Genomic DNA, 12,500 nt, shown 5'->3' with positions numbered 1-12,500 from the left:
ATATTTAGAATGACACCCAGCCTGACCTATACTCATATCAAGCACTTACTTTTCCTTCGAGCAGAAGTGCTCAAATAAAAATAGGCTGTAAACAACGATTCTGTGGAGACTTTTAGTTTGATGTCCTACTCTAAGAGGCTTTTAATTTGAAAAGCGAACAATTAAAACACTTGGAAACCGAAACTATTTTGATACAAAAAATATCGACAGGAACTAAGTCACAAAATGATGAGTGCATAATGAAAGCACACAGCACTGATATTAACATCAACTCATGAGCATTAACTTTAACTTTGTATTTTATATATATCACTTATTTTACATTATTTGTTCTTGTTAATGTCATTTTGGAGCAACTTGGCAAAATAATTTCCTTTGAAATGAATAAAGTTCGATCTTATCTTAACTTATCTTATGCAGCATGACATGAAAGAATTGGAGAGCATGTTTGTGTGTGTAATTATGAGTCTCCTGTAACTCTTTAAATGTTTTAAATAAATGTTTAATTACGAGACCACTCAACTCACTCAAATGAATAAACCGTAGGCGCCTGCGTGTGTGTGTGTTTACCGTATGTGAGAACGTAGAGGGGCTTCCCTGCCGTGTCCAGGCTGGTGAGGCAGGGCGCTTTGGGGGAGATGGTTCCCCAGCGTTGGAGCGCTGCCTCCAGGGACGGGGGCCAGTTGGTGACTACGCCCAGAGCTTCACCCCGCACTGCCATCATCTCTGCCCCCTCCGGACGGGGCTGGTTAGGGTCAGGCTGCTGGACTGGAGGGGGGGGGGGGAGACACATGCATAACCATACTGTCAGTACCAGACGTTTAGATAGATAGACAGATAGGAGACACATACTGCCAGTACCAACATGCACTCTTTACTAGCGATAGATAGATAGATAGATAGATAGATAGATAGATAGATAGATAGATAGATAGATAGATAGATAGATAGATAGATAGATAGATAGATAGATAGATAGATAGATAGATAGATAGATAGATAGATAGATAGATAGATAGATAGATAGATAGATAGATAGATAGATAGATAGATAGATAGATAGATAGATAGATAGATAGATAGATAGATAGATAGATAGATAGACAGATAGATAGATAGATAGATAGATAGACAGACAATACTTAGCTACACTTCATCTTGTATGACCACACCATGGATAATAACAACAAAACACTGACAAATATATCCAAAATACACTAGAATTCTCCTTTTTTCTATGAGGCAAGGTTTGCAAAGAAGACAGTTAATGAGTGGAGACAGATATAGAAAACACTGCCAGACGGTGAGAGCAGAACAAACAGCTGATATCCAGGCTCCTGAATCCTACAATATAAAGCCCCGGAAAAAAATAAAGAGACCAGTCTGGATTTTTCTTCAATCTTCATCTCTATACATTACTTATTGAAAATGCTCTTTAATGACAATATCATTATTGTGAATATGGTCAGAAATGTTGTCAGTAGTTTATATTATAAAACCAAAATGTTCATTCTACTCAAACGTATGCCTATAAATAGTAAAAACAAGAGACAGTGAACATTTGGAGTGGTCTCTTTATTTTTTTCCAGAGCTGTATATTTTAAAATGCTGTGTGTCCCATATACCAGGTGTGTGATGTAGCCCTCCATACGCCTCTTTCATTCTTCACAGACACAGGTGTGAGAGACAGATGTGGATGTTTATGCTAATCTGTGTTTCATGGCACACTTTTGATCTTGTTCACACATCACATCTGTACGGCTCCTTTGTTTCTAAAATAGAACATTTGGCACATATTTCTCTCTTTGTAAATATTCTATTCATATCTATTTATGTCTTATTCTTTTATTCTTTAGGGTTTATGTTAATTCTATCTTTATTTTGTGCATCTCAGCAAATTCCGTGTGTGTGAGAAGAACCTACCCGACAATACATTTGATTCTGATTCAGATTAAGGTGTTCAAGATAAAGCAATTAAGCATCAAAATAAATAATAAACTATTTATTTAGAGTACATTTTCCAAAAAAAAAAAAAAATTAATATTTTTTTTTCTTTTGGTTAATTGTATTAATATTACTGAGCCCATCCCCATCAGAGACCTACTGTCTTCATGTCCCACTCTCTGCTTACACTATCCAAAACATCCTTTCACTGTGGCATTCCCAGCTCTCTCTCTCTCTCCCCTTCCATTTCTCCCCTTCTCTCTCTCCCCCTCTCTCTCCCTCTGCTCTACACAAGCTGCTCCAGAATTCTCTCCATCATTCTGTGCTGCTGCTGGCTCTCTGACTTTAGTCCCCGTGGAGGGATATCTGCTTTCATCACTCCCCGAGTCTTTCTGAGCGCTCGTCTATTCACCAGGGAGATATGAGACAAGATGGAGAACATGCTGTCACTTCATTGATGTGCTGTGTGTACATGTAAATAATGATATCTATGACTGAACTGTATGATAGAAATGTACTTCAATCTATAAATAGGAAAAATAGGAAATAGGACATCTAAAGGATCTAAACTAAATCTACCCATAATTCCATGCTATTTACTATGCCAGAAAAAAATTATTTGGTATGCCCCTAATCCATGCATGTCAAATGCAGTATGCCAGCAATGCCCAGATGTCCTAATAATATCCAGTCGCATTGTGCAGTGTCCAAACCAGCATGCTTTAGTATGTACTATGGTAAAAAGAATGTATGTGTACAGTATGTGATTTGGAACATAGGGTTTGTCTCTGCTTGGAACTTTAGTACTTTACAAATAAATATTTCTAAAGAAAACAACAACATATGCAGAAATTTCCTACAATTTCTTTGTAAAGTATCACTTTAAATGATACATCGGTATGACTGTGTGTGAATGAATGGAACATGGAACCCGGTAAAGCGCTTTGAGTGCCTAGAAAAGCGCTAAATAAGTCCAATCCATTATCATTATTATTTATTATTATTATTAAAGTAACTAAAGCTGTCGGATAAATGTAGTGAAGATGTTTTCTTTCAGCATATTTTTTTTCTTTCTCCCCCCCCGCCCCCCCCCCCCCCCGCCCCTCTTCACAAAGCCTTGTTTCACAGCTTGACAGAATGGGGCGAATCTCAATACCTGAACACAAATCGCACATACACTAGTTTAATTATACCCATGACAAAGGCATTAAGAAAAACTATATAAAAATAGCATTCTTTGCACTGATGGTCTCGTTTGCTGTTACATGTAATTTATGATCATCAGAGGAACAATGAGACTGTTTCAGAGATATTTAAAAGTTCCTCATAGCACCTTTTAAATGAACCATTTCAGTCATGTCTCCCAAGTATGAAAACAGATTGGATGATAAAAACACAGTGAAACTCAAATCAAACAGACAGACAGACAGACAGACAGTCCGACAGACAGTCAGACAGACCGAGGGACAGACAGACAGACAGGCAGACAGACGGGATCACAGGAGTCATGCAGAAGAAGTGTCTAACCCTCCAGGAGTTCATCAAAGTCATCCACAAAGAACTCTCGTAGTGGCGGCCTGCGCGGCTGCTTTAGCGTGCTCACGAGCTGCTGGATCTTAGCTGAGACACGACTGCTGACCGGAACGCCTGCAAGGACCACACACACACACACACACACACACACACACACACACACACACACACGGACACACACACACACACACACACACACACACATGGGGGTCAGGGGAAAGGGTTTGAGGGGGGCTACTTCCTCACAGTGAATTTTCATTATTCACTTTGAGAACATATTATGATCATTTTCAGCATCTATTGGAAAACTGCTTTCATGGTGTAGTGTCAAAAAACACTCCACCATACTTTATCATTCTATCAGGGCCAAACTGCTGCTTCAAATCTTCTACACAATAATTGAATTTTGTTTTTGTTTTTGTTTTGTTTATATTGTGTATGATGTTGTACATGTAAAAAAGTGACTCAGATTAATATATGATCCTAGTGTATACAGTATAAAAAAAGAATTGAATGTGAAACACAGGTTGCGTTCCAAATCGCATACTCTTTCTTTTTTCTATTCTACATACTACATCCGACGATAAAAAGAATCTAGTTAGGATGTAGTAGGCATACTATTGGGACATACTTTACTCTCTTATTTCATCATAACATTGCGCCTTGATCTTGCCTCTTGCTTTTTATATCCGTCGCATCCCCGTTTGTTTTCATATGGAGGCTTCGTCGATGTGACGTCACTTCACGTGCGCACTGGATTGTGGGTCAGAATTGCCCAAATAGGATGCAGTTTTCAACACTAAGAATCTTGGCCGCATGAAGTAGGACATCCGGGTACTTCTAACCATCCTAAATCTGGCCACAAGAATCTGGACATCCTAAATCTTCTTTCTACGTACTATATAGTAGAAAGTATGCGATTCGGAACACAACCAGACCTCAGACTTCTGATTTCTAACTGTGTCTGTGTGTTTGTGTGAGGCATGCTGAGAAAAGAAACATGGGCGCTCATTCAGCGTTTCCTTAAAAAGACAATAAAAGGGAAAGAGAAGAAGAAATAATAATAATAATAATAAAAAAAAAAGAAAAAAACACATCCCAATCTGTTCATCCCGGGGAGTGACATGAACAGACAGCGTGTAATTGCTGGTTCTCTAAGGCGCGGGTCCAAATCCAGCTCCCAGCCTGATTAAGGAGATTCTATTTCTGGCCTGACTTGGCTTCAGCGTCTTTAGATTCACAGGCTGGTAGAGGGAGAATACTGTGACTATGTTTGACACAGTGTAGGAGGGAGGGGGGGGAGGGGGGGTTTAGTATGACTCTTACAGCATTAGGCATGGCCCGGGATGATGATAACTTTAGCAAAATTACCACTGCTTCACTGTATTACGATTACAGCTCTGAAATGTGTTACATTTTTTTTTTTTTTTTAACCTTTATTTCTACAGGTAAATCCCATCGAGACCGAAGACTCTTCTACAAGGGAGACCTGTTTTCCTTTCCCACGTTACCATTCACACACACATTCATACACTGATAGCAGCAGGCTAACTATCGACATTCACACATGGCAAGGCAATAGAATATTCTGAACATTAATAAATGTATATGATGACATAAAGCAATAAATAATTGAATTTTTTTAACTAAATTTTAAACAAAAGCAGCTCAACAAGTTTTCTAGAGACATGCTCACTTTCGAGTTCTACACATTTATCTTTTAGTAAAAGTGACAATGTAGGAATATTCTGAATATTAATCATTTTGTGTGGTTACATCCTGTGTGCGTGTTTGTGAGAGGGAGGGGGGGGGGGGGATATCCCTTAGAACGGTATGGCAGAAAAATATTGGTTTTGCAATCTTGACTTTTTGCAAAACCTTGAAATTTTTTTAGATTTTTACCCAAAAATAGAATGTTCAAACAGTTCAAAAAATAACACATTTCAGAGTTGTAATCACAATGCAGTGAAAGCGTGGTATTTATTGCTTAAAGCTGCAGTGTGTAGAATTTTGGGTTTTATTTCCGAGCAGATTTTGTAGAAAGTAATTATAATATCCATAAGTACATTTAATTTAGTGCATAATAGCTGAAAAAAATGTTTTGAATAATTTTTTTTTCCCTTAGAAAGGGTCTCATATACGTCCATATTTCTGCATATCTTGGACCAAGGCCTAGTGCCGCCATCTTGAAAGTGTCATAGTTGGAATGTCATCAGGTGCATTGTTTAAAATTTAGAATTGTTCTTGTCCTTGAAGGCCACTGTAGCTTCTGTCATTATTCTGAAGGGTTGGGGTTACCCAGGGAGCGTTGCATTCTAGAACTTTGTAGAACTTTCTTGATGATGTCATATTACACACTGCACCTTTAAGGTCATCATACAGTCAGAACATCCTACCGACCTAAACAGCTTAGTATGTACAGTATAGCATGTAACTCTTACCATCCCCGGTCTCCATGCGTTCTGCGTTGCCGTACTTCTGTGTGTTCCTGGCGATAGTTCCCATGTTGGACATGTGGTGGCGCTCTGGGCGAGAGTGGGAGGAGTCAGAGGAGTAGCCCGTCACGTCAGGGGGGGCCGTGTGGTTCTCTGGATGGGGGGGGGGGGGGCGGATGGGGGAGAGAACGGTACTTTCAAGTAAATGACATGTAGTAGTTTGTTTTTGATAATATTTTGTATTCCTTTTCGTAAAAAGTTGTTTTAGCCTGAAATTTAACTGAAGTTTAATTTTTGCATTATTGAGTTTTAATGACCTGGTGAGGTTTCCTTAAACACTCACTCACTCACTCACTCACTCACTCAGTCAATTACACACTCACTCACTCACTAGGTCAGTCAGTCAGTCAGTCAGTCAGTCAGTCAGTCAGTCAGTCAGTCAGTCAGTCAGTCAGTCACTCACTCACTTTCTGATTTCTCTTTCTATGTGAAATATATATTTTTTGTGTTTTATGGTGTATTGTTTTGTATTTTAATGTATGTGTTCAAACCAATCAAAATGTAAATCTAAAAAACACACACACACACAGCTAGTGGTGACTCATTGTTCATATCTATGACTGTACTGTTTGTCAAGGGCCTCGTTTTATGGCCATTATGGACAAATTAACACTTCAGGATGATGCTCATTCCCTGCCACATAAACACACACACACACACACACACACACACACACACACACACACACACACACACACACACACACACGGAGTGATTGAGTGTCTCATCTATTCAACACAATATCGGCTTAAAAGTACTGCAGCCTTTGAGTACACACACTTCAATTTAGAGCACCGTTCATGGTGCTTTTGACATTTAACCGTTTTCTTCAATACGAAAATCCTGGAATAAGTAAGTGATCAATTCATTTTATAAGTGAATGCTTGTCGATAACTTGTAATGTCCCGAGATCAATAGAAACACAGTTCAAACAGATGAAGGATCAAAACAAAACCTTTACTGGGAGCCATCGTTTTTTGTCGCTCACTCAGTTTGTCCTTAAATCAATATTAAAATGTGTGAACTGTAAACCTGTAGGAGGTCTGTTTTCATGTGATTATAAAGCCCTATAAAGTCCTGCACTGAATTGAATCTTGAATGGAGACTGTCCATTTAAAGTACAATTGTGTGTTTGCATGTGTGTGCGCGTGAGAGTGAGTGCGTGTGTGCGTGCGTGAGTGAGTGAGTGAGTGAGTGAGTGAGTGAGTGAGTGAGTGAGTGAGTGAGTGAGTGAGTGAGTGCGTGAGAGAGAGAGAGAGAGAAAGCAAGCAAGCGTGCCTATGCGTGCGTACGTTGGGGGCTCATAAGGAAAAACCTCACCAGCTCATTAAAACTCAATAATCCCCAAAAAATTGACCAGAAAATAATGAATCTATGTCTGTGAAAAGTTATTCCTTCATGAAGTAGTTCTTACCGTCCGACTCCAGCGGCGGAGGCCACAGCATGTCAGATCCAAACTCACAGGACCTTCTCAGAGAGCCTCCGTTCTCCGCTACACTCAGAACACCCTTCCTCTTCAGGGACAGGTGGCCGATGCCTGGGGCCAGAAGATACAACGTGTTAACACATCAAGACTGAGGAATACTGACATCATACCTCCGATGGTAGGATGGCCTAGAGGAAAGAGGGCTGACCAGTAACCATGAGGTCTCTGGTTCTTCCTCCGAGTAACCATGAGGTCTCTGGTTCTTCCTCCGAGTAACCATGAGGTCTCTGGTTCTTCCTCCGAGTAACCATGAGGTCTCTGGTTCTTCCTCCGAGTAACCACGAGGTCTCTGGTTCTTCCTCCCAGTAACCACGAGGTCTCTGGTTCCTCCTCCCAGTAACCATGAGGTCTCTGGTTCTTCCTCCGAGTAACCATGAGGTCTCTGGTTCCTCCTCCCGGTAACCATGAGGTCTCTGGTTCCTCCTCCCGGTAACCATGAGGTCTCTGGTTCCTCCTCCCGGTAACCATGAGGTCTCTGGTTCCTCCTCCCGGTAACCATGATGTCTCTGGTTCCTCCTCCCAGTAACCATGAGGTCTCTGGTTCCTCCTCCCAGTAACCATGAGGTCTCTGGTTCCTCCTCCCAGTAAACATGAGGTCTCTAGTTCTTCCTCCCAGTAACCATGAGGTCTCTGGTTCTTCCTCCCAGTAACCATGAGGTCTCTAGTTCCTCCCAGTAACCATGAGGTCTCTGGTTACTCCTCCCAGTAACCATGAGGTCTCTGGTTCCTCCTCCCAGTAACCATGAGGTCTCTGGTTCCTCCTCCCAGTAAACATGAGGTCTCTGGTTCCTCCTCCCAGTAACCACGAGGTCTCTGGTTCTTCCTCCCAGTAACCATGAGGTCTCTGGTTCCTCCTCCCAGTAACCATGAGGTCTCTGGTTCCTCCTCCCAGTAACCATGAGGTCTCTGGTTCCTCCTCCCAGTAACCATGAGGTCTCTGGTTCCTCCTCCCAGTAACCATGAGGTCTCTGGTTCCTCCTCCCAGTAACCATGAGGTCTCTGGTTCCTCCTCCCAGTAACCATGAGGTCTCTGGTTGGATCCCCGGCACTGGACAGGAGGGTGTTAGTAGTAAAACTAGTGGTGGCTGCTATTACTATCTATTGTGCCCACCATCTCTACCATTGTGTCCTTGAGCAAGACACTGAACCCCAAACTTCTCCCCTAATTACATCATATGGGGAGAGAAATCTGACTGGGGGTTTTTTGAAGACAGGTTTTCAGAAAGGTGGAGGTGTAGAAAAAAAATAGAGAGGGTTGTTTTTCGCTCATACTTTGGGAGCCTGTAGTCACAGCGGGCGGGGAGTGGACCGATAATGTTCACTTTGAATAAGAGGTGACCTTTAAAGTGGCAGCAGTGCAGAAGCAGAGGTGAAGACAGTGAGATACTACACAGTCTATATGGAACAAGACAAAGCACTTTATTAATCCCTCACGGAGTAATTTCATTTTCTCGCACGCACGCGCACACACACACACACACACACACACACACACACACACACACACACAGGACCTATAGACATGCATTAGTGGAGTGATGTCAGAGTGAATAGCAATCAATAGCAGAAGCAGTTTAGTGCTTGCTGCCTTGCTCTAACCCTAGCGCTACACAAACCCAACCAGCGGTGATTCTTACTGTGGTGTGACTGGGACAGATGTTACTGTAAGTGTTTTTTCTTTTTTTAACCTTTATTTATACAGGTAAATCCCATTGAGACCGAAGACTCTTTTGCAAGGGAGACCTGTTCCCATTTACACATTACCATTCACACTCACATTCATACACCGATAGCAGCAGCTAACTATCGACATTCACACGAGGCAAGGTGGGTGAAGTGTCTTGCCCAAGGACACAACAACTATGACACAGGTGGCAGGGCGGGGATCGAACCTCCAACCCTTTGATCATCGGCCGACCCGCTCTACCAACTGAGCCACAGTCAGTAGAACGTTATTATGTCTCTGGGCGTGCTACCTAAATATCCTTGCATTGTTGTCTGACCTACAATGATATGACAATAGACTACTTTAAAGGTGCTCCGAGGAACTTTCAGTGTGTGTTAATTCTAGCGCCCCCTTGCGGTAGTGTTTTTACTACGCCAGCTGTTGTTCCAGCATATACCCATGACAAAGGCATTAAGAAAAACTATATAAAAATAGCATTATTTGCACTGATGGTCTCGTTTGCTGTTACATGTAATTTATGATCATCAGAGGAAAAATGAGACTGTTTCAGAAATATTTGAAAGTTCCTCGTAGCTACTTTAACTTGAACTTGAGCAACCAGCGTTTCAAAACCTAGAGTCTTACCGTGGTGTAAAAGTATGTGTGTGTGTGTGTGTGTGTGTGTGCGTGCATGTGTGTGTGTGTGTGTGTGTGTGTGCGTGCGTTCGTGTGTGTGCGTGCCTGTGTGACTAGAATCTTACCGTGGTGCGACTGGGAGAGGTGCTGGTGTTGGTGGCCCAGGTGTGTGTGTGCGAGGTGCGAGTGTGTGAGGTGTGAGATGTGTGTGTGTGCCAGGGAGTCGGCCAGCCTGCCCGCGTTGCCGCTGCCCCCGCTCTGCGTGGAGGAGGAGGAGGAGGAGGTGGAGCCCAGGTGGGAGTGGGAGGGGCCTAGCTGGGATGACGGGCGGCTCATCCAGTGTTCCATGTCTCCGGGGCAACCAGCCTCCTCCTCTGAGCCCGACGACGAGTCTGAGCACAGGGGAGACAGGCCTGGGGACAGTCAGGGAGTGATGCTATTAACCGCATTGACACAACATGAGCAATGCTAATAGACAAGCTAATAAACAATGCTATTAAATGCATTGACACAACATGAGTAATGCTAATATACAAGCTAGGCTAACACACAGGCCTAGTGACTGTCAGTGAGTGATGCTATTAACCGCATTGACACAACATGAGCACGCTAATAGACAAGCTAATAAACAATGCTATTAAATGCATTGACACAACATGAGCATGCTAATAGACAAGCTAATAAACAATGCTATTAAATGCATTGACACAACATGAGCAATGCTAATATACAAGCTAGGCTAACACACAGGCCTGGGGACAGTCAATATATTGACCTTTGACACAACATGAGCATGCTAATAAACAAGCTAGGCTAACACACAGACCTAGTGGCAGTCAGTGAGTGATGCTATTAAACGCATTGACACAACATGAGCAATGCTAATAAACAAGCTAGGCTAACACACAGGCCTAGAGACAGTCAGTGAGCGCTGTTATTGGATATATTGACCATTGACACAACATGAACATGCTAATAAACAGGCTAGGCTAACACACAGGAAACATTCATACAACGCTAACATTACATAGTGTAAACCGAACCAATTCATTAGTCAAAAAACTAAAAGTTGGCACATTATAGTCTTATAGCGACTTAAAATAAGAGAGTATCGTGGGTTTGAAAGATTAATACAAAATTTGTCCGCAAACTAACTTGCTCAAGATGGTAACAACCTAACGGAAAAGTTAATCATTTACTAGTAAACATTTTTATTAAAAACAGCGAGTGTAGGGGGCGCCCTTAGCTCAGTTGGTAGGGCGTCCCCCCCCCATGGGCCTCGGCCAGCAGCGGACCCGGGTTCGATTCCAGCCCGCGGTCGTTCTCTGCATGTCACTCCCCTCTCTGCCCCATTTCAACTCTGTCTCTACACTATCAATAAAGCATAAAAATGCCAAAAAAATATCTTAAAAAAACAGCGAGTGTTTCAAAAGCCATTATGTCATGTGATATGTCGTTATGTTTTAAACTCTCTGCTCATGTTCCCTTTCAAAAAATATGGGACTCCAACGCAAACAGTAAAACCATCCAAGTTCGACAGATGGAGTCATTAGTTTTGTACCATGATCTCATTGTATCACTCACACACACACACACACACACACACACACACACACACACACACACACACACACACACACACACACACACACACACACACACACACACACACACACACACACACACACACACACACACACACACACACACACACACACACACACACACACACACACACACACACACACACACACGCTTTCTTTTTTTACAGAATTTTGGTGGTTCTCTTCAGTTGTATGTTTCGATTATACATTTTTCTTAATTTCCTTCTCTTGATTAAGGCGGCCAGAGGTTAAAAAATGTAATTGCCAATTGCCATTCTGCTGTTGTAATTGTCGAATATAATGTAATTGCATATGAAAAAATGAACCATCTTGAACATCTTGACCATTATAAATGTATGTGTGAGTTGTGTTAAGCTTTGTGGAGACGTCAGGTTCACTTTAGAGTTTTCTCAAAAGGTTAAAAAGCTAATCACCGCTGACCAAACTTATTACAATTCCTTCATTCAAATTCAATCAGCAACCAAATTACGTTTCAACTCTGATTATGTTCATTGTAATGAGCTCAGTTTTTTTTTAACCTTTATTTCTACAGGTGAATCCCATTGAGACCGAAGACTCTTTTTCAAGGGAGACCTGTTTTCCTTTCCCACGTTACCATTCACACACACATTCATACACCGATAGCAGCAGGCTAACTATCGACATTCACACGAGGCATGGTGGGTGAAGTGTCTTGCCCAAGGACACAACAACTATGACACAAGTGGCAGGGCGGGGATCGAACCTCCAACCCTTTGATCATCGGCCGACCCGCTCTACCAACTGAGCCACAGTCGCCCAAAGTCGCCTTCACAGGTAAAGGTCAACTTAGGCAACTTCTGGTGGCAAAACTTTTAACATTCAGTTAATAATGAGTATTTGTTGTGTCCTATTCCACATGGCAGGCCAACATTACTGCTGACTGTGGTTTGGGTTTATTGTGAATCTGTCAGTGGGTTTGCTCGCCGCGGGAGGTGTGTGTGTGTGTGTGTGTGTGTGTTATTGAATCGCATAATTATTTTAAAGTCGCAAGAGAATTTAACAATTGGTTTCTTTTAATGACAATAAAAAGTGTGGTGTGTAGTCCACCACTGCACCAAGTCTTTCCATATGTCTTTGTAGAAACATGGCGGCCT

At 42.0% G+C, this 12,500-nt stretch overlaps 1 protein-coding gene across 1 annotated transcript in view; it reads right to left on the bottom strand.

The window, feature by feature from the left end:
- LOC307267726 (disco-interacting protein 2 homolog C-like) overlaps nucleotides 1-12,500 on the bottom strand; it is a gene marked incomplete at its 5' end in the record, with an annotated part of 57,082 nt that overhangs the window by 41,497 nt on the left and 3,085 nt on the right. The window contains 5 exons of the mRNA XM_080050108.1: nucleotides 571-768; nucleotides 3,472-3,591; nucleotides 5,919-6,065; nucleotides 7,387-7,509; nucleotides 9,886-10,173. Coding sequence (XP_079906234.1) covers nucleotides 571-768; nucleotides 3,472-3,591; nucleotides 5,919-6,065; nucleotides 7,387-7,509; nucleotides 9,886-10,173 — 876 coding nt within the window. The remainder of the gene's footprint in view (nucleotides 1-570; nucleotides 769-3,471; nucleotides 3,592-5,918; nucleotides 6,066-7,386; nucleotides 7,510-9,885; nucleotides 10,174-12,500) is intronic.

The sequence above is a fragment of the Ammodytes marinus genome, assembly GCF_949987685.1.
Source record: "Ammodytes marinus genome assembly, chromosome: 21".
NCBI classification, from domain to species: Eukaryota; Metazoa; Chordata; class Actinopteri; order Uranoscopiformes; family Ammodytidae; genus Ammodytes; species Ammodytes marinus.
Note: the sequence above shows the minus strand (reverse complement) of the source record. Positions and strands in the feature narration are given on the sequence as shown.